Below are 22,330 nucleotides of genomic sequence, written 5' to 3'. Positions count from 1 at the left end.
GGCACCGGCCCGGAGCCGCCGCCGCCCCCCGCCCTCCCGCCGAGGAGCCGCCCCCCCGCCCGCCAAGGGGGAGGTCGCCGCGCCCGGGGTGAGTCGGGGGGGCAGGGGGCTGCTCCCGGGGACCGGCCGGGGGAGGGGAGGAACCCCCCAGCCGGTACGGGCAGGGCCTGGCCCGGGTGCCCCCCCCCCCCGCATAGCGTGGGGCAGCCGCCGCAGGGAAGGCCTGTGTGGGCCCTCTCCCCCCTGGGTAGCGCTCTGCCCCCCTCCTCTCCGAGCCGTGAGTATGTACGGGRGGAGGGGGCGTGCTTGGCCCTAGGGAGGATTTCCCTGCCCCCCCATTTCCCATGATTTCCCCCCTCCCAAGGGTTGGAGGGGGGCGGTACACCTTGCCCCGGAGGGGGAGCGGTATTTGCACCTCCCCTCCGGCATAATTTGCCCCCCAGGGGTGGAGAGGCGAATTGCCCTGGGGGTGGGAGGAGGGATTTTGTGTTCCCCCCCCACACACACACACACACACACTTGCCTCTGGAGTGCGTTGCAGGAGGGAACACGTTGCACTCGGAGGCCCCAGTATACAGGCCCCCACTGTCACCCTGAGTGTATTCCCCTTGGTGGGCAGCCAGGAGGGTGCTTTCTCCTTCTTTTTGGCAGGAAAAGGTGGGGTGACAGAGGTGCTAGTGCTTGGCCTGCTGCCCTTTGCCCCCTCTTAATTAAACAGAGGCCCAGCCTTCCCTCTGCATCAAAGGCAGGAACCTTGATGTGTGCTTTATACTCAGCACACACAGATACAGAGGCAGACGCTGGCAGCCTTTGCCAAAGCTTATTCCYTTGGTGTAGAAATCCCTGCTGATTTATTCCTCTCTCAACTGCTTTTATTTTTGGAAGAGGAGGAGGAGGAGATCTTAAAGCTTCCAGCCATGGCAGGGACACGTTTGTACGGGCTGCCAGGCCTCTAGGTGACTGTGTTGCTTTGGCTCTGGCCAAATGCACCTGCAGCCCACTCTGGGCCCCACTGACATGTGAATATCATCATTCATGCTGGGTCTGACCCCTCATGACCATTTTGTTCCGTTTCTTTTTTCTGGGATCAGCATTAGAAAATTTATTTTTATGTATTTATCTATTTATTTTTGCTGTGAAATGTGTGGTCTGTAGCAGGTGGGCTCAGGATGAGATGTTTCTCTGAATCATTAAAATCACGGAATAATTTGGCCTGGAAGGGACCTCAGGAAGCCTCTAGTCAAACCTCCTGCTCAAAGCGAGGTCGGCTGTGAGATCAGACCAGGTTACTCAGCATTACTGAGCATTGCTCCTTTTGCCCTTCCAGCTTGCATGTGAAATTTCCCTTAAAATCATTGGATGCTTGTGCTTAGTCCCTCTTTGTTCTCCTCTACCCTTTAGAAACTTCACTGCTGSCACTTCACTTTGTCTCCCCTGATTCTCTTTGAATGGGGTTATGGTGGAGAAATGGCTTTTGGCCTGAGAAAAAAATATGGCAGGTCTCGGATGTGTCTGTGATTCAGAGCTCTCTTGAAGAGGAGACAAAGATCTCTGTACTTTAGCGTGCTGGGTTGGGGAGAGATACGGTGAAGGAAGCTCCTTCCTATGATCTTGAAAAATTGGCTTGAGTAGTGAGTCAGAGCTGTTCTGTGGCATCAGGCTGAAGCTGAGGCAGAGAGAAGCAGATACTGGCTTGGAAGACAAATGGTTTTTATGTCCCAGGTGGGACTACGATGCTGTTGGTAATGGGGCTGCTGACCCTCTGTCTGGCTCCTTATGGTGTCCTTTGTTTGACTCTTGCCAGTATGTGTATGTACCAGGCCTCTATTTTCTCTGTTCCTAGTTCCTGACTGTACTTCAGAGGATTTTGGAAGGAAAATGAAAAGATGAGGCAGTACTGTCTATTCTTAGTTTTTAAGCAGAGTTTTGCAGGAAAAAGAGACAGGCCCTAAAATTCACTGATGCCTATTGTTTGGGTGAAGAAATCTCTCTGAGTTATCTGACTATTAACATCCAGCATGTGGTGGCAGAGTGGATCTGAACTGTATAGCTGAAACCAAAGCTTCTGTTTGTGCCTCCAGGCTCAGCTGGAAATGTGACCTACAGAGGATGCTTTTATGCACCCTTGCTGCTATGACAAGGGAAGCTGCAGTTATATGAAATCTGCTTTTTTCCTCTTCCTTCCTAGTTTCCTGTCCTGCACAAGGCTTGCTGAGTAGTTAATGCAGAAAATAAAGAGGGTTCGTCTGGAAAACGAGACTGCAGGAAGTTGGAGAAGGTATGTTTCCCGGTTACTCCCAGCGCCTTTATTGACCTTTAGGATGTGTGGGACAGTGTTAAGCGCCTTTTCAAATGAGTGAGGCTTCTGGAAAAAATCCCAAATAACTAACACTGCCCACAGAGTTCTCTGTCAGAATCTGTGGGTCTGGAAGTGACTCAGGAAGATAACTTGTTTCTACTGAATTCAAATTCCAGGCTTTAAAGTTCTTTTTTTTTTTTTCTTTTCTTTTTTTTTCCTGTGCTGATGGCACTTACCATCCCACCTGTACTTGCTCAGTTTCTTCAGATTAATGCATTTGTCCTCTGCTGGAGGAGGACTTGGTGGCCATATGCTTGAACTAGCTAAGGGATCAGGCATGGCAGAATAAGTGCGATGGATGAGCTTGGAGACCTCCAAAGGGTATATAGGTGTTCTGGAAAGTGAAGTTAGTAATGCCTCTGCAGCAACCCTGAGTCATCCAAACCAGTGCCTCAGCATGAGGATTGTAAAGGACAATCTTTTTCCAGTGAGACTTCAACCTCAGTTGTGCTAGACAGATATGAAAGTTTAAGACTCTCTAAGAACAGGATCGTTAAATTTGATGTCTCAATCAAAGTCCCCTTGAAAAATTTCATCCCCAAATTCACCTTTCAGTTTCAATTAGATAAGTAACTCTTTGTACTTCTGTTCTACGTGTGATACTGCCAAATACTTGCCATGCTTTGTTTGAGAGATGAGTGTAGTGATGGGTGAAGCAGTTAGAGAATAAAAAGAAAATCCATCATGTCAGGACCTAAGTTTTGCAGGACTCTCAATGTGCTCAAGCTATGGTGGTAGTTCCCGTTGCTTTCACGTAACTGTGACAGCTAAAGACTTAAGGGTGAAGATTGCTACTTTGCTTATTCCACTACTTTGTTCTGTGGCCAAAATGCATCGGGAGGAGAACAACACTAAGCTGTAAGTTGTTCCTTTTGCTCCCTTAATGAATCATAGAATTGTGGAAATACTGGTTGGGAGGGATCTCTGGTCCCGCCTCCTGTTCAAGGTGGGATAGTTACCAGTACTACATTAGGCTGGTATGGCTTTGTGTAGCCAAACCTTGAAAACCTTCAAGGATGGAGGTCCCATCACCTCTCCATTCATCCGTTGCTGTACCACAATACTCCGCTAGTGAAGTTTTCCCTACTGTCCAGACTATTTCACTAGCTCCCTGCAATAGGTGGTACATGTGTGCGCTCAGTGCAAGTGGGCTGTTGAAGTCCCTGAAAAGTGATCTGGCCTTGCAGCCTTTCCTTGTGAGGAGTCAGGTTGTCTGAGCRAGAGGATTTCACCAGCTGAGTGAGAGTAACCTAAGGGTCAAATCTCCTGAGCCAAATCTAGGTTAGCTAAACTGACCAATTTGACTTGATTTGCAGTGGGATTGGATCAAGAGAAGTGTACCCAGTTTTTTGGTTTTTAACATGTGGGCTTCCCATCATGCATTTTTGATAGGCAACACATCTGAAGGCAGAAGTGATTTTTTTTTCTTTTTTTTTTTTTAGTTGCTATAATGGAGACCTTGGATATGGGCAGGAGAGAGACCTGAGACTACAGACACTTGTGGTCTTAGAACATCCTGTCACATTCTCTTGTGGGTTTTTTTGGGCTATTTGCCTGGTTTTGATTGGAAAATTTTATTTTCAAACTGTGGATTGTTTTTATTCCTCGGTGGTAGGTATCAGGAGTAATGAGAACATTTTTATTTCAGCTTTTCTCATTCTTGCATTATTATTCACACATTTGGTACAATTTGGGGACTTGGCAATTTGTAGATAGGTGTATATTTACYGCCCTTCTACTCTGCAGCTGCAGACTAATGAAGTCGAGATGYGCTTTACTTTAGATTCGCTAATCTCTACTGTAATTGGGTAAGAAAACTAACTGASAACTTCCTTTTGGAAAGGAACCTTTTTGTTATAAGGTGCAAGCTGATGAGGAATTCTCAAGAAACACTGAGGGTTCCCCTGAAAAATAATTGTGATGGAAAATGGGCAGACTCTGAATGTTTTCTTGTGCTGATATAAAWAACCATTCTCCTTTCCCTTGATTCCCTCCACTGGGGAAAAAAACTCATTATGTTTCTTGCTGAGGCTGAAGTCTTTAAGATTTGGTTTATGTTAATTCTTATTTAATACATAAGTATGACAGTTGTGTCTCAGAAGCTATTCTTCTGCCAGAATGCAGACGATGGTCCCAAATGACAAGCAGCATTCAAGAAACAACCAAATTGAAAATGGAAATCTTAAGGCTGCTGAGAACAAGGCCTTTTTTGGTATAATCCCTCCTCACTGGTTTGTCGTCTTGATGCTGTGTCAAAGGTAGCGATTCTGTCTCTGTGGAACAAACTTCTCAGGCCTATTTTTTTCAGTAAGTTGGAGTTCTTCAGGAATTCTTTCTAAAATTCTTCTTGATASCCCCTAAAACAACTAAAATGCCCTTGTGTGGGGAGAAAAAAGTTTTCCTGATTGGAGTGATGGAAACTGGTTTCCCAAGTCCCAGGCTCATTCCTGCTTTGCAGTAGATTACATCATTGACCTTGGGCAAGTCAGTTAGTCCACCTCTCCTCAAATTAACATTTRCTTTAGTTGCATGTGGAGGCGGTATTTTGTAGACTCTTCAATAAGYGCTAGCTTGGAGATGTGAGGGATGCGTGCTGCCTTTGGCAGGATATCGCCAGGGTCTGTGTTATTGCTCTCTTCTTCCTCTTAGCAAAGTCAATTACACTGTTRTTTTCTTGTTTTGACATCTCTCCTGCTTCACTTTTTGTTGCAGTAGCTCTTCAGGTTAGTGAGGTGCTATGCTTTGGCTTATCCTCTTCAGGTGCTGAGCTGGCCTTTCTTCAGGACAGGAAGAGGACTTCATTTCTGTGTTCTTCCACGTCCAGAGTTTTTGTGCCTTTACCATAGGTCGTAGCTATGATGTCTTATTCATGCAAATTCCTGGAGTTGGTTTCCTTTGGGTCAAGTGGAGTAATGAATTACTACACCAGAATCTGCAGCTTGAGCTTCCTTTAGCAGCTACTTTTTCTAGGGCTAGTTCTGGCAGTGAGACTTTTGGCCTTAGCATCCTCATTTAGTGGACTGAATACGGAATGGAGGATGGACTTTTTCTTTCAGTACATCAGTGCATGTTTAAAATGTAATCTTCATGAATGTAGAGATTCCTAGGATCTGAAGGTTAAGGAGTGCCTGTTCTCTTAAGTTTGTTACCTGCTTGGAGCTTTCTCTAAGCAGGAAAATGTACCTGTTTGATTTTGTGACTTAATTTTTCCCTCAACTCCTCCCTCAGTTTTTTGGCCAGTTCTGAAGGGGAAGAGAGGATGACTGCAGTGGACACGCTATCAGACAGCTCTGAAGTGGTCGAGATGGAGGATGTGCCTTCCCAATTCCAGGTGCAAAAGCATTCTTGGGATGGGCTACGTGACATTATTCACAGCAGCAGGAAGTATTCAGGCATGATAGTGAACAAAGCTCCCCATGATTTCCAGTTTGTCCGGAAAACAGAAGAGTCCAGCCCGCACTCTCATCGTCTTTATTACCTGGGTAAGCCAGCATGCAAGGCACTGGGCATGAATATGTTATGGGGGAACTTCCAGTCTAAACAGTGAAGRAAAGGATGGGAGGTATCTCCATTTATGAGATAGGGGAACTGAGATTAAATACTGTTGCTTGAGATGGCACACTCGATCTATAGCAAAGCCTGCGACTGAGCAGAGAACTCAKCAGTCCCAGGAAAGCATTTTAACCACAGACTCTCTTTTAAAGCCAGGCTGCTTAAAAAGAAAGTGTTGGCTAGCCAGACCCTAGTGGCAGAGGTACAATGCAGTGTGTTTTCGCAGCTCAGCCTGGCCCAGGAGATGGGGCAAGGGAGGGGATGATCCTCCAGCTCAGGACTTTCCTGCGCCTTTGTAGCTTAGAAGAAATGAGACTTCCTTGCTTGATTAACCAGACTGACTTTCCAAGGAATTCACTGACAAGTGATTTCTAACTGTATGTTGCAAATCCTAAATACTGATGGAAGGGAAAGGAAGAATGGGGGCTTTATTGAGGTGGTTTTTTTTTCCAAGAGTAGAAAAAATACTAGGTAATAATGAACTATTAATGGTATTCGTAGAGAAATATMCTCTTCCTTGGAGCAGAACTGAAAGAAAGCAGAATGCTGTGTTRTACAGTATAGATGGAGTCACAATTTAATTAGTGACAGAGTAAAACTCAGTGGTTGCATTTTAGTAACTGAATCATTTTGTGGTTGGTAATATGGGATGCTTTATGGACTATAAAGAGTTTGTTAAGCTTTAGGGCATGAGCTAAACTTTACTAGGCCAGTAAAGAAATTGCCCCATGTACAGCTCTGTACAGCTGACTGCTTTCCTGAAGAGACCCTGCTTTTCTTTAAATCGTTGAGTGTAGATCCATATGGAACATAAAATATTGGATTTGAGGGACCAAATTGTTTCCTCATTAAGGCAACCCCTATGCGTCAGTGACGGATTTTGTTACAGTTCYTCAAACCTTTTTACAGCACATAGGCTATTATAAAGAGCAGTTTTTAGAGTTAGAATATTTTTCAATTTGAGTCTGAACAATGAGACTTGATTTAAAATTAAATATATTTCAAAGCTAAGTTGWCTTTGATACTGTTTTTGATCTAGATGATTAACGAGCCAAGTGTTTAAGAGGCTAATTTGCAATATTTTTAATGTTCTTCTGTTGTATGAAATTTTGGCAATCAGACTAGGTACTGGCTGGTTGGTGTTCTGCAAGGGTGTGCCTGTTATAGGAGCCAGAACCAGGAATGATGGTGCATCAACATCTTTTCAGTCATTCTTTTTCCTTAAGAAAATGTACATGTTTATAGCAGATTGACCCATTAAAGATCAGTATCTACAAGACAATACTGCGCTAGCTCTTCTCAGGCATTGCTAGTGAAGGGTAAATGCTGATTAACTTTATTGCCATAACGAGCGTGTTTTGAGTTGCGCACTATCAAATGTGTGCTGCTTAAATACTTAGAGCCCAGTTCAACAGTTCTTAGATACTTAACATCAGCCTGCTATTACTGTGCCAATGTTAAGTAACGTTTTTTTTTTTTCAAGCTTCTTTGTGAACGCTTTTAGTGAGAGCATGCTGAGGAGTAGGACAAAGACTTCTCAAGAACTTTAGAGGTTGAATGTTTTTCTTCACTTAGGGGCAATGTATAATGTCTTTTGGGGAGGAGGGTAATATTTTTTTTTAAATGCTAATCGACTGTAGTCAGTCTGAAGTCATTGTAGAAGGTACTAATATAATGAAGAGAAATTAAGTCCAAGTTGCAGTTGAGTAAAAAAATGTGTCTGTGTAAAAACTTGTTCCTTTCTGCAGTTTGTTCTGTTTGGACATCTTAAATCATTCCTGAGCTGTCCCCATAGATTCTTATGTTGTATCATGGCAGATGCTGCTTATATTAAACACCACATGTTCAGCCCCGTGGTGTTTCTGTATCTCTGAGGATTATAYGCTCACATGTTGCTTTGCTTCCTGAGCACTTATTAATATTTCGGTTTTAATTTTAAGTCTGTGTAGTGCCCAAAATATATACAGAGTAAGCATCATCAGGGTACATTTCCTGTGCTAGATTCTGATCTAGGGAGTCTCCACAGCAAATGTAGATGGCAAGGTCATGGTCTTTGACTGTTGAAACTGCCAAAATCGGTGTCAGAGTATTGTATTTTTCATGATTGTTTTGGGAATTGGATGAAGGCCAATAGCTTATTTGATTACTACAGTCAGAGGCTTATGTAAAATGAAAAGATCTTCCGACTACTAGTAGACTATCACATTTGATTGGGCTCTCTGGAGCTTCCAAGTTTTTTTTTTTCTCCTCTTTTGCAGGCTGGCATGTTGGCCTGAATATGGTCCCTGTAGCAAATCTCTGGCTGAGAAATGTAGAGAGTAATGTTGAGTCACCCGCACAGGGAGTGGYTTTTTTAGAGTGGATCTAGGGTGTGGGTTGAACAGTCCACAGAGAGGCAAATTGGATGTAGCCARATCTGAAGATGTTTATGTTAATTTTGCCTAGGGAAGTTTCTGTTCAAAGCCAATGGATTTAGATGTTGTTCTGAGGTTGAACTGACAGCTGKTTGGGAATGACAGCTGGTAAAAGCCCCTGCACAGCCACAACCCCTCTGTTACTGAAATTTTTTTTCAGTCTGTTCTTGGTCCTGTTTATCCTGGTTAACTTATCTTAGGTAGGATGATGCTTTTGTCCTCCCAATAGGAATGCCATATGGTAGCCGGGAGAATTCCCTTCTTTACTCGGAGATTCCCAAAAAGGTACGGAAGGAGGCCCTTCTACTCTTGTCGTGGAAACAGATGCTGGATCACTTTCAGGTAAGCAGAAGTGTAAAGATTCTGGATGAGCAGTGCTTGGGAGACCTGGCTGATGTTGTGAAGCTGGTGTGGTGTTCACTGCTCAGCAGAGGAAAGAACAGTATGGCAGTTTGCAAGAAAAGGAATGGTATTTGGTAGGAGCATTGAGTTGAGAATTACTTTGCTTCCTAATACAAGATAGTCACTTGTGTGTGCAGTGGAGCTGGTAGTGACAGTTCAACAGCAGTTGGTAGGGCAAGCTCAGGGCTGACCTGAGCCAAGAGAGCTATAGTCCAGGATGCTGTGTACTTCAGATGATAAGATATTAGGACAATGGACCTTATTTCTGGGTATCTTGTCTGAGCTCTTGCCATGCTTGTGTCTGTGCTTTGGAATGCCTGTCCATTATCTTTCCTGCTTCTATTGAAGGCAGGAAAGTGGTTTTAAACTGCTGCTTCTGCCCTATGTTCTATTGCCAGTAAACCAGAAAGAAGATGAATTTTCCCTCCCTGATTTCAGTATCTTAGCGTCTTTTGTCACTTACAGTATTGGTGAATAAAGGAGTGGAGGCGGTGGGTCTATCTTCCCTACTAAAAAGGTTCCTGTTGAAAAAGAATTTGATTGTCCTGAACCCACTTGGACTGCTAGTTCCCTTCAGAGTAATTCAAGATCTCTGGAAGAGCTTTTGTTTGCAGTGTCTGACATGGAAACTGCTTGTGAATGGATGTAGATAATGTCATTAAGTTAATTGGTTGCATCTGATTTGCATAAGCAGCACAAGTACGGCTTTTCTCCATTCATGCTGTAGTGCTGTCTGCAGAAATGATAGATTAATGATTCATCTCATACATAGAGGGAACTTTGGGGCATGCAGTTGGTGTAGTCCTCATGGCCACACCTGGAGTATTGGGTATGGTAGTTCTAGACCTGTATGGTAGGATTGCTGACTGTTTTTGGCTGATGGATTACACTTAGGGTATTTGCAGACTAGCTGGTGCCAGTCTTGGGGCACTCCTGTTCTGCCCTTGCAGATTCTTTCAGATTTTCTTTTCCTTCAATACTAGGCAACCCCTCATCATGGGATGTATTCCAGAGAAGAGGAACTCTTGAGGGAGCGCAAGCGACTTGGCGTCTTTGGAATAACCTCTTATGATTTCCACAGTGAGAGTGGTCTGTTCCTCTTCCAGGCTAGCAACAGCCTCTTTCATTGTCGAGATGGGGGCAAAAATGGATTCATGGTGAGTCTGCTAATGGATATGTGAATAACACATGAACATAATGTTTTTGATTGAGTTGGCTGCGCATCTGTATCTGTTTGTTTTTAATCACTGCTCTTGTGTCCTGTCAGGGCTATGTTGTCTCTTATTCCACAGGCTGAATCCATGATTGAGGCCTTTAAACATGAGGCTGAATTGGTACAGAGCTGTTTGTGTGTCTGTTGCCCTAGGTATCTCCAATGAAGCCACTGGAGATCAAGACTCAGTGCACAGGGCCACGAATGGATCCGAAGATCTGCCCTGCTGACCCTGCCTTCTTCTCATTCATTAATAACAATGATCTGTGGGTAGCAAATATTGAGACGGGAGAGGAGAGGCGAATGACCTACTGCCATAAAGGTAACTGGTGCTTCTTGCCAGATACAAAAATTCCCTCTGACAAAGATGGTGGCTGGAARGGATTATGTCTTGATGGCTTCTTAAAAGCTTTTTATCAGCTTTTTCCAAGGAGATGTTAATGCACTCTGCTCTTTGTTCTTGCTCAGGCTTATCCAATGTACTAGATGACCCCAAGTCTGCTGGTGTAGCCACTTTTGTCATTCAGGAGGAGTTTGATCGGTTCACAGGCTATTGGTGGTGTCCCACAGCTTCTACAGAAGGTCAGTGTTCTGCTTAACAAATTCTGACTCTCTAACTACTGCTGGCCCCTGCTATGAATGATATTTTGAGTATGATTTTCGCTTGCCATAGGTTTGGCCTGCTGCTTTTGGGGAGGCTGCCTGAAGGAACTAAAATAGTGTTTTTTTTTTTTTTTTTCCTTAAAAAAAAAAACACTTGAGAGGTATAATTGTGTGCTAAGGAGTATTTGTAAATAGTCACTGCGAGCTGTAGCTGTGAGAAAAGTAAAGACAAAACAAAAATGCCAGAATGTGGTGTTCCAGGCAAGCCAGAAACAACTGGAAAACACAGCAGCAAACATACTTATCTGCTTCTAGGTTCAGAGGACTTGAAAACATTGCGGATCTTGTATGAGGAAGTGGATGAGTCAGAGGTGGAGATAATCCATGTTCCCTCACCTGCCTTGGAGGAGAGAAAAACAGACTCATATCGGTACCCTAGGACAGGTAAATGAAATACTGCAGGGCTGCTAGTGCAACTCTTGGCTTCTGCTGGCTGAAGCAGCAGAATTTGTGTTATAAAGTTTGCATGATTAGTCTGGGTACTCACCATGATATAGAAGCTAGTTGTAAATATTGAGGGCTAATTGTCTGAGCCCCAGATCTCCTGCAAGAAAGGAAGGAAGGGGATTTAAAGTCCAGAGTAAAAGAAAAGGTTGTTGAGAAAATGGGATGGATCTGGTGACATATCCTGGAATGCATTTGGAATCCCTTTTTTCTTCTCTCTTCTGAAAACATGCGCACCCATCTAGGCAAGGCAAAGGCAAACTTCTCTCATATACTAAATGCCAGCAGTGCTTGTTGGCATACATTTAACTGATGTGTATGTGTTCACACATAGCCACTTTAGTAAGACCAAGATCGGTTCTTATCTAGAAGCTATACAAYATATTCTCTCAATCCTTCCTCTGCAGGCAGCAAAAACCCCAAGATTACATTAAAACTGGCAGAATTTAGAACGGACAGCAAGGGTAAGGTAAGTCGTAACAGCTCAGAGTGGGATATTGCACAGGAAAGTGGACTGCTTCTGAAGCTTCGTAAACTCRAGAGAACGATACTAAGAAATCCTAGACAGTGTTAGCCTTTGTTTTCATTTTCTTGTGATACCTGTTTCTATAGCGTGTTTATCCAAGAAACAGAAGAACTTTAAAATGCTGAAAAGTATTTTTCTGGTGGAGAGGAGCTTGGGAGAGGGGAGAGAAAAGACAGAAGAAGGATTAGTCTCACATGTCATACTGTCAGTAGTAGAACTGGAGAGCCAAAGCCTGGGTCTAATATTGGACTTCAGCCCCTGACCATATCCTTTTCCCATATCCTTTTCTGTGGCTGGATGCCAAAATCATGGTGGTATGAAGCTCATTTTTCCCCCCTTCTCTTCCTGCGACTTGTAGAAAGGCTTGTTTCTCCTAGCTTGACTTTGCTGATGCCAATAGCTACAAATTTCCTCTTCTCCCATTCCACTGAGTTTTCACAGGAGGAGATATGGTAGCATTCTGACTTGATTCTGGACCTTTCTTTTGCTGCAGATTGTGTGTGCTCAGGACAAGGAGCTGGTGCAACCATTTGCTGCATTGTTTCCAACTGTGGAGTACATTGCCCGTGCTGGATGGACTCGAGATGGCAAATAGTACATATGTTTTTTTTCCGAATTAACGCTCCCAAGTGCTCCCCCARCTGAACTGTTGTAGGCCCTCTATATGCTTTGTGTTGTAGTCATGACCTGTTTTTAAAGCCATGAGCCCCATGAACGGACCATAAGTATTTGGCTTCTGCAATGTTATAACATCCTAAAAGAAGGAATTAATCAGTTGGAGACTAGATTGAAAAGCTGTGAGTTTTAAGTCAGAGCTATAACCACACAGTTAAATGACGTTGATGTATCAGGTGGGCAGTCCTAGGGAATTCTTTTGAGTTGAGATGTTTTAACATGGGAACAACATGCTTCCTGCTGAGAATGAGAACTTACTGTAACAAATGTTATTGTGGTCCATTTTAATGGTTATTCTAGTTTGTGATCAGTGCCAAATGTATCATGGGAAAGTGGTCAGTCTGCGTGCTGTTGAGTCCCTTGTGCAGTGTGTATCTGGGGAAGGATTRCTCTGTGACCGGTGTGCTCCCATGGCTCACTATCACTCCAAATCTGATACTCAGTCTTATACTGACCCACCTTGCCTGAAGTAGTTACAGAATTCACACCAGTCTGATTAGTTTGAAATTGTGAAGCTCTTAAATTTTTTTCTTTCAAAATCTTGCTTGACTCTTAACTAGTTTCTGCCTAGATGAAGGTCAGGTGACTTAGCTGTCTCTGAAGATTGCATTCTGTAACTCATCATTAGCTGTCTGCTCTGGAAACTAAATTCATACAACTTTACAGAAGGTAATCCCATAGGTGGTTCTTATGTTCTGCACCAGAGCTTATCTAGACATGCTGAATATGTCATTTTATGAAATCCACAGTCACTGAGGTGCTGGGGGGAACTAGCTATTTTGAAAGTCTGTCTTAATGATGTAACTTCCCTTGATGCACTTCCAGGCCTTGAGGTAGCCGCACTATGCAGCGGTGGCTTGCCATCTGTCATGTTGAGAGGCCTGCAGTGCAGCACCACTTCAAATGACTCTCCTTGGAGAGGAACAAGGCTGAGACTGAAGCGACTCCTTCACTTGGCAGTTGTCTTAGGTCTGTGCCTTTCCCTGCTAGTGCAGCGTGCAACAAGGAAGCTACAAATGGATCACTTTAGCTTCTCTTTACTTTAGGAGCTTGCTAGAAAACAAATAGACCTTCCTGACAGAGGGGCTGTCCAAAGAAAAGTTCTAGAGACAAGGTTCTGTTAAGTGTAGTCTCCTGGAATAGACGCTCTGGCAAATCTGTCAGGCATCTTGTCTGAATGATACCCCTGTGAAATGCCAGAGATATCTGGCAACATGTATTTGTTGGCAAAGCTTTCAGGAGGTTAGAAAGCAGCAGCAATGAGAAAAGCTTTTTGTTCAGATGTCTAAATCCCCTCTGCCAGTGGGAAAGAGTTGCATGTTCTGAGTGTTAGAAAAGGACATCTCTTTTGTGGTACTGACATTCACCTCCAACTTCTTTCCCCAGCGCTTGGGCTATGTTCCTAGACAGACCTCAGCAGCGGCTGCAGCTAGTCCTTTTGCCTCCAGCACTCTTTATTCCAGTCCCAGAAAGTGAAGAGCAGCGTGCTGAGTTTGCCAAAACTGTGCCAGAAAACGTCCAGCCACTTGTGATCTATGAAGAAACCACTGATGTGTGGATAAATGTAAGAGCCTCAGGGCAGGGAGGAGAATAGAGGCTGCCCCTTTTTTCCTCCCCCCTAGTTAACTGTGTTGGRCTTGTGTCCAGCTTAGTCTGTGCTCCAGCAGGCTGCTTCGCTACCAGTGTTGCCAGACCCCCTGTTAGTCCAGGGGGTCTGGTAAAACTATGAGAAAGGACTTTCATCTACTCAGTTGGATGAGATGAGTTCTTGCCATCACCTTGCAGTTGGAGCTGTTTGTTTAATTCTTGGTAGCATTCTCAGTGAATGGGGACRCTTTGGACCCTGACATCTTTGGATGTGACAGTCTCTTGTGGGTATCTTAGACTGAATGGCTTCTTGAGGCATGAGCTACCCTAAGCCCTAGAATTAGTCTTGGTTTGTGTGGCTAACAGGCACAGGGGATAGGGAATTAAATTGAACGCCTATGACTAAGCATCTTGATGCTGAAATGCCCAAGGAGCCTAAGGCTCACATTGGCATTCTAAAGTGTGGAAAGAACCACCACATTGTGGGACTTACCTAGGTGAGACATCTAGCTCAGAGGCAAGTCCAGTGCTGGTTTCTGCGGTAGGTRTTAAAAGCCCAGAGCATGTGGTCTTCTACATGTGCAAAGTTTCTTTGTGGTACTAACAAAGTAAGGAATGGCATTTTTCCCACTAGCTGCTCACCCCTTCCCTTTGGAAATGCAGTATTTTAGTACTGACTCGCTTGGCTTCTCTCTGTGTTTGAGATCACTCRTGAGCCTTTTGTCCTTCTGTTACAGGTTCATGATATCTTCTATCCTTTCATCCAACCRGAGGGAGAGGAGGAAGAACTCTGCTTTATCCGAGCCAACGAATGCAAAACAGGTTTCTGTCACCTGTACAGAGTCACGGCAGTCCTAAAGCAAGGCAGCTATGACTGGGTGCAGCCATATGTGCATAGTGAGGGTAAGAGCTGTGTTTTGTCCATTTGTCGGTTTGGCTTTGGGAGTTCCCCCTCACTTGCTCATACCGTCTTTTGGAGAGCTCTGTGATTTGTTCTCATGTTCCTTCTTCTAGATGATTTCAAGTGTCCCATCAAAGAGGAGGTTGCTCTGACTTGTGGAGATTGGGAGGTGTTGGCAAGGCATGGATCGAAGGTACTGGTTATTTTTACTTTTTTCTTGCAACATTACAGGTCTGCATTATCTGCCTGCMGTCCTGGCCTATGCCCTCTTTTACACGTGGGACCAGCTAGAACTGCTTAAGTTTAATTTTGTTTCTCCCTCTGCCTCTTTTATTTCTTACTTTATTTTTATTGCTGCCACTGCTTCCCACAGAAGTGCTGTAGCCCAGTGCACATTGAACTGATTGCTTTTTTAATCAGGTTTCTGATCACTCCTTAAAGGAAATCCCATGAGTGAGTCAGACCATAAAAAAGGACACAAGTCTGAGGTTCAAGAGCAACAGAATTGTTTTGTGGAGAAGGCTGGGCATGCTACCTTTGCTAAAACATTTTAACCCCAAAGAGCAATTCAGATTTGGGAATGTTTCTTAGCACTGAGTTATCTCTTGGTCTCCAGCTAATGCCTCAGCAGAGTCTTTAGGAAAAAGGCAGCTGGGGAGCATAAAGCAATTAGAATACGGAGAGACTGTATCTATTATTGGTTGCAGAATAGCCAAACAGGAATTTTTATTAATCTTGTAAAGKCTGGTTCTATTTTGCTTCAGGAATTAGCTCAGAGTCCAATCTTTAGTGCTCCCAGGTGATTTCTRTCAAAATAAAAACCTTGACTGTTCATTTCTAATTAATCTGGATTTTCACTTTCCACTTTTTAGAAGACCTGCAGCATCATGCACAAGGCTCTTTTGCTGCTTTTCCTTAAACTGCAGTTAACCTGCTGTCCCTCCCCATGTGGATTCTCACTGTACATGATGTTGATTTTGGCCAGAGCACTTCTCTGTATGGGTTAGGGCTAAAATTCTGTTAGCAGCAATTATTTTGATGCACTTGTTGCTCCTTGGGGCTCTGCCTGGCTTTCCTAGCCTCCGAGTTTGATATTTCTTTCCCTTTGCTGTCCCCAGTGCTCTTCAAACTGCAGATTAGCTAGAAATAGCATTTGGGCTTCAGCATTCAAAAACTGTAAGGTGGAAAACAGTTTAGCTACTGTTGCTGGATCAATGCTGTGCCTAAAAGCTGTCATTTCTATTCCTGTCTGACCAGGTGGTTTCTAAAAACTACTTTATCTGAACATTGAAAACATACTTTAATATGGCTTTAACTTGGGTGTTGTTAGGGCTGTTAGACTAATCTTCCAGTGCGAATTAATTAGTATGATTGTTGGAAAAAATGTATAAACCCTTATCAGGAAATACTACAGGAAAGCACCACACTTAAGCATAGGAGCTTCTAGTTCCAGTTACAGCAAACAGAGCCCAGCTTTATGCTCCTTAGTAAGCAAAAGCAGTGGATTTCCCAAAAAGACTGACAAGTCTCTGTTGTTTCATTGGACTCTATATAGCTCTCTGTAAGTGCAGCGTGTGTRTTCGTGTTCTCTAAACTGTCATATCAACAGGCCTTGTGTACTGTCCCTAATGCCATGACCTGTCTGTCATGGTCTATTTGTGTTTTAAGCTSATTCTGCATTGGGACAGACTGTTTGAATTGGCAAAAGAGCAGTAGCTGTCATCCTTGTGTTGCTGAGCCCTCTCTTCTCCTCATAGATCTGGGTCAACGAGGCTACAAAGCTGGTGTATTTCCAAGGCACGAAGGACACCCCACTGGAGCACCATCTCTATGTAGTCAGCTATGAGTCTCCTGGAGAAATTGTGCGGCTGACCACTCCGGGCTTCTCCCACAGCTGTTCTATGAGCCAGGTTGGTTAGTTTTTCATTAGATAGGAGACACTCATCTCCTGAGTGACAGTGATCGGAGCTGTTACAAGTCATGGCCAGTTAATGATTCCTGAGGGTTTCTTTTTGTCTTGGTGRTTTGAAATGTGGGAGCTCTGGTTTGAGAACCTCATGGAGGAGRCTGGATATGGGAAAGGAAAGACCTTGTTCTCCTAACTCTTCTCTCTCCCATCTGCAGAACTTYGACATGTTCATCAGTCACTACAGCAGTGTGAGCACTCCGCCTTGTGTGCACGTCTATAAGCTCAGTGGCCCTGATGATGACCCGCTCCACAAGCAGCCCAAGTTTTGGGCTAGCATGATGGAGGCAGCCAGTAAGTCTCCTGGAAGGGCATCTGTGCTAGGTGATCTCTGTGATGCTCTTCCTGCGAGCGGTAGCCAAAAGTGATGGAGAAGCCCAAGTAGCTTCACTGGATGGGAAAATGAATTGTGTCCTCTTGGGGGATGAGGGAAAATACAGATCCATRGGGGATAGCTCAGTCAGGGAAGGATACATTGGGTCTTAAGAAGTTGGGTTTTTTTATGCCTCAAGTGAAAGCAGCTGTCCAGGTTGCAAGGTTTATGTGATTCTGTTCTTAGGTGTTTCCTCCTTAACTATTTGTCTAAAGGGGGGCAAGTGGCCGCTTCATTTCAAGGCTATATAACCTTTTACAGGATGAGATATAGTTCACAGTAGCAGCTGAACCTTCCTACAAAAGCTTTCTCCATTTAACCTATCCCTGTTATCTTCGACATCATGTTGTAGTGACCTAGCACGCTTTGTTTGAGGCTGCCCAGCCAGTGATGTGTTCCTGGGTGATCCCTTCACTGCTGATATGTTCTATTGCTCCATGCAAGCAGATTGAGGCTATTTATTTCCCAGTGAGAGGCTTCTCTGGAAAGTATTGCTAATGCYTGGTGTGGCTTATGTATTGAAAGAGCCCTGTCTAGGGGCAAGTTTGAACTGACTGAACTTGTTTGGGCTGGGTAGGAGGGAGAACTACTACACTACTAGTGTTTGAACTTCCTCTGCAGGTTGCCCCCCAGATTACGTCCCACCTGAGATCTTTCACTTCCGCACTCAGTCAGATGTTGAACTCTATGGGATGGTCTACAAACCTCATGATGTCCAACCTGGGAAGAAGCATCCCACAGTGCTGTTTGTATATGGAGGCCCTCAGGTACTAATCCAACTAGTTGATTACTGGCTTTGGCCTTGGGATTGCCCTCTGTGACAGAGCTCTACTATCTAGCTTGGTCATGCATCAAGGCTTGTGCTCTGGTTAGGATTGAGCACTGGACCTCTACTTTGAATCTCAGATGACTTTCCCTATTAAGTCCAATTTGTATGACTCTAACTCTTTTAATAGCTGCTGTTCAGCACAGGTTCTACATAGTAGGACAGTCAGGCAGCTGCTCGGCTCTTAAACATTTTCTTTCCTCCTCTTGCAGGTGCAGCTAGTGAACAACTCCTTCAAAGGTATCAAGTACTTACGGCTAAACACATTAGCGTCCTTAGGCTATGCTGTGGTAGTGATTGATGGAAGGGGTTCATGCCAGCGAGGACTCAAATTTGAGGGGGCCCTGAAAAACCAGATGGTAATGTACCTTTTGATGAATCTCTGCTCATTTGCTCTTTCTAAAGCTTCTTGGCTCTGTTTGCTGTGTGAAAGTAGCTCCTGCCTTTTTCTGTCTCAAGTTTTTAGGTTTAGAAGGCCACTGACTTGAGCTTCCTTGTTGCCTTTCAGGGTCAGGTGGAGATAGAGGACCAGGTGGAAGGTTTACATTATGTAGCAGAGAAATACGGGTTCATCGACTTGAGTCGGGTAGCCATACATGGCTGGTCGTACGGGGGTTTTCTCTCCCTCATGGGTCTTATCTGTAAACCCAATGTCTTCAAGGTAAGTCGGTATTTGGGGGTGTCATCTTGGGAGACCTAGCTCTCCCCACTCCTATAACTTGGTGTTTGAGTTTGGCATCTCTGCTTGATGTTTTTGATGGACAAGCAAAAATGTCCCTCACTCCTGGCTGTAGCTCATTCCCAAGATGTAGCATATACATCAGACCTGTCTGAGACCTGAAGAGGATGTGGTCTCCGGGTCAGCACAGTTAAACTGTGCGCTGTTCCCCAGTAAATGCTAATGGAGGACTAGCCTCACATTCAATGAGACGATTGATGTGCTAGTCCTAACCTCCTTCCCAAGCCTCTAGCACAGTTTCTGGGTCATTCTACATGTCGCTGTGCCCTTGGCTGTGGAGATGCAGTTCCCACTTGTAGTGTGTGCTGTCCTGCCAGCTGTGCTGTCTAGAAAGCAAAAATGAACGTGTGATCATCCTGAGACAGCATTCTTGGTCCCTGAGCTACAGCTCTGTTGTCTCCCTTCTGTGATCCCAGTCTCCTGAGGCGCAGGAGCAGTTGGGTCAGCAGGTGCTCGTCTGGCCACAGGAGCCAGTGCTGTACCAGTGACTTGGTCCAGTATTGGAGGGGCTGTACTGGGGAGTGCGCTGTTAGAAACTGCTGCTGTTTGTAAGAGAGGTTTTATCCCTCTGTCTGGCCTAGATACTCCATGACTTTAGTGAACTGACATACTCACCTGTTCTCTAAGTTACTATTTTACTCCAGAGATGGCTATGTTTTAGGACCAGGCAAAACTGTCTCTGTAATATCTGTAAAGATTGTGCTGGCTCTTTGACAGGATTTGTTCCTTCCATCTGGAATTTGCTTACTGCATCGCGTCTTAATAAGAAAGAAATATTTTGGGGTAAAGGGTGAAAATTAAGTTGCATGGCATTGGGAGATTCCTAGACTCTGAAAAAGAGTTAAATTACTAGATTTTTTTCAAAAATCATTTTGGCCTGTTATAAAATAAAACTTCACCTAGCAATTCCTACGTTGTCCTGGAAGCTTCTTGAAAAGGAGCAGCCTTTAGTGCTGGTATATAGGAATTTGCCCTATTCTGAATATAGGAGGAATGGCATGAGGAGGTATTTAGGTTTTATATGGGGCTGTTTTTCTTTAGAAGAATCCTGGTTTGAGCCACAAGACTTTTCCAGAACCTTTTTTTTTTTCCCTGGCTCTTCAGGACAACAGGGAACACTTGAACTCTTTAGCACTTGATAATTGAGGCTGTCTCCTGCCACCTATTTTGTTTGACAGATTGCTATAGCAGGTGCCCCTGTCACAGTTTGGATGGCATATGACACCGGGTATACTGAGCGGTACATGGATATTCCAGAAAACAACCAGCAAGGTTATGAGGCTGGCTCTGTGGCGTTACACGTAGAAAAGCTTCCCAATGAGTGAGTACCCTTGGGGTTGGGCAATCAGCTGAAAACCTGCTCCCTGGTGCTGCTCGGTGCCACCAGTCGTACTTCTGCTCAATCCCAGAAGGGTGGATGGTTTATGACCACATTTAATTTTAACTTTCATGGCTGATTGCTGCTTTCTGCAGCAAGCTGGGGCATTGTACTCCCAACCTCCTTTGCTGGGGAGGGGTTGAAGACCACATCCATGGCCTCGTGCCATGCCAACTGCTGCCCATTTCCTTGATCAGAACTGGTTTGCTGACTGGCARTTCTCTGCTTAGACCCACCACAGAGCTCTGTGTGCAGATTCTCATCCTATCTCTCATCCTATCTCCAGGCCAAATCGCTTGCTGATCCTCCATGGCTTTTTGGATGAAAATGTGCACTTTTTTCACACCAACTTCCTGGTATCACAGCTAATCCGGGCTGGAAAACCTTACCAGTTGCAGGTAAGGCGAACCAGATTGAGGTGGGAAGGAAGCAGAGAACATTTTCTTCTGTCTATTCTTGGGGGTGGGAAAGGTGGAGGCGGATGCTCCCACATCTTGTTGCGCTGTAAGCGATAGCAAATGTCTGGTCTGACTCCAAGAGGTGGCCAGGCGGTGGCACTGTGGCTGTTTCATTGCTGGCAAACGTGGCCTGTAACTAAAAGCATTATGAAACAGGGCTCCTGTCCTCAGGCCTGGAACTTTCCTTCTCCACTGAACTGCTGCTGTCTCACTTGCCTGGTGGCAGCAGAGGTGGCTGACTGTGCCGAGTAGCCTCGCAACACATGCCAGTGCAATGAGGGGATGTGGGGCTGTGCTTTAAAGCTTCTCTGGCACTCCTGTTCCTCTGCAGAGTGCGGGTGCAAGCTGAGGGGGAAGGGCTGAGGAGAGGGAGGTTTGTCAGTSCTGAAGGAGCTGTTTCTGGTTAACTGCCATGTCTCTGCTTCTGCACAGATCTACCCCAACGAGAGACACAGTATTCGGTGCCCTGAGTCAGGAGAGCACTATGAAATCACGCTGCTGCACTTTCTACAAGAATACCTCTGAGAGCACAAGCCTCTGCAAACTGGACACTGACAGCTCGCCTTCCCCTTCCTSTGCCCTGCCACTACGGCCTCCCTCGACAGCCACCTAACCCAGAGCACAAATGGCTGAGTGCCCATGTCCGGGCTGGGTGTCTTGCCCTGGGCGAGGGGGGAGGGTGGAGGGCACCTCCCCTTTGGACAGTGCCACCTTCTTTCACTTTCCAAGCTGGAGGCCTGCCCCTGCTCGGCTGCTCGTCCTGTTCCTCTCCTCCAGCCTGGCTGTTATTGCTTATTTTGCTGCTACTCCCTCTATCCTGGGAATCAATGGACAGCGGTCTGTCTCCCGAGGCTGAGGTTTGTGTCAATCTCTCTCTCCTCCATCCTTTTCCCTTCCACTGCACCTCTGCAGTCCCCAGTTCTTACCTGCAAGAACTCAGTGCCTGTGTTGGAAATGGAAGAGCTGAATCAGCAAGCTGCCTTAAGCCAGGAGTGGGAGGGAAGAGAGAACTACCTAATGTTAAGTCCCGAGGGAGCTGATCGCTGCTGCTGTTGTGTCCTGGCCCTGCTGCCACAATGTGGAGCCTCGGGACACGAAGAGAGCTCTACAGAAGCATGCAACACTAGTCTTTTTCTATTTTTCATTTTAATTTTGCAGAGCAGATGGAGGAAGTGGCTGGGGTCGGTAACAGCGTCCTCTGATACCTTTCTCTAATGGCCGCTCACAAGCAGAGTTGTGCCAACAGGTAGCATGGCAGCTGAAGCAGCTGGCTACAACTAGAGATCCTCTCTCTAGAGATCACRGCAGCATTTGGGTTTTTGCAACACAAAATGGATGATATTTATGCAAATATGCCCTCCCGCTGTTCTCTGTGCTGCCTCCTGATCCCACTTTCTCCTTCCCTGGCACCCTGAGCTTTCAGACATGCACTGAAATTAGCTGTGCTTCAGTTCTCTGCGGGTCAGTGACTGTTCCCCTTGCCCATCTACTTGGCAAATGCTCTCTTCCAGTTTTTATTTGCCTGGTCAACAGGAACTGCAGTTCTGGGGAGGGGGGGATTGAGCAATCACACCTCAGGGGAGCACATACCCCCCTCAAGCCAAGGGTTCTGCCAGAGGCAAAAAGAAAAAACACACAAAAATGAACCACGTTAACTTGCCCTGGAGTATTTTAAGTGCGTATTATGAAAAGAAAATATTTTTATGGATTCTTATTCTTTTATAATTATGAGTGTAAGATGTAGCGACTCATTAAAATATTGGAAAGAGATATGCTGGCTGGCACGGGTGCCTGTTTCTCTGGAGTGCAGGAAGAGGGCCTGGAAGGAAACGGCATCTGGCTCRCAACGGCCGA

General features: G+C 45.1%; 1 protein-coding gene across 1 annotated transcript; it reads left to right on the top strand.

Annotated features, from left to right (window-relative positions):
- The first annotated feature begins 10 nt into the window (after positions 1–10).
- On the top strand, positions 11–22,246 carry DPP9 (dipeptidyl peptidase 9). The gene is made up of 21 exons (XM_085312615.1): positions 11–88; positions 2,189–2,278; positions 5,588–5,841; positions 8,555–8,667; positions 9,711–9,884; positions 10,094–10,262; positions 10,409–10,522; positions 10,859–10,987; positions 11,455–11,516; positions 12,067–12,167; positions 13,635–13,812; positions 14,573–14,738; positions 14,850–14,929; positions 16,494–16,646; positions 16,861–16,996; positions 17,697–17,842; positions 18,114–18,260; positions 18,410–18,562; positions 19,819–19,961; positions 20,305–20,416; positions 20,909–22,246. The coding sequence occupies exons 2-21, from the start codon at positions 2,223–2,225 to the stop codon at positions 20,999–21,001; spliced, it is 2,679 nt and encodes an 892-aa protein (XP_085168741.1). The 5' UTR covers positions 11–88; positions 2,189–2,222; the 3' UTR covers positions 21,002–22,246.
- Positions 22,247–22,330: the final 84 nt, after the last annotated feature.

This window comes from Rhea americana, unplaced genomic scaffold (genome assembly GCF_003343005.1).
Source record: "Rhea americana isolate MKP2758 unplaced genomic scaffold, rheAme1 scaffold_369, whole genome shotgun sequence".
In the NCBI taxonomy this organism is placed as follows: Eukaryota; Metazoa; Chordata; class Aves; order Rheiformes; family Rheidae; genus Rhea; species Rhea americana.
This window is presented reverse-complemented; position numbering and strand designations above follow the sequence as displayed.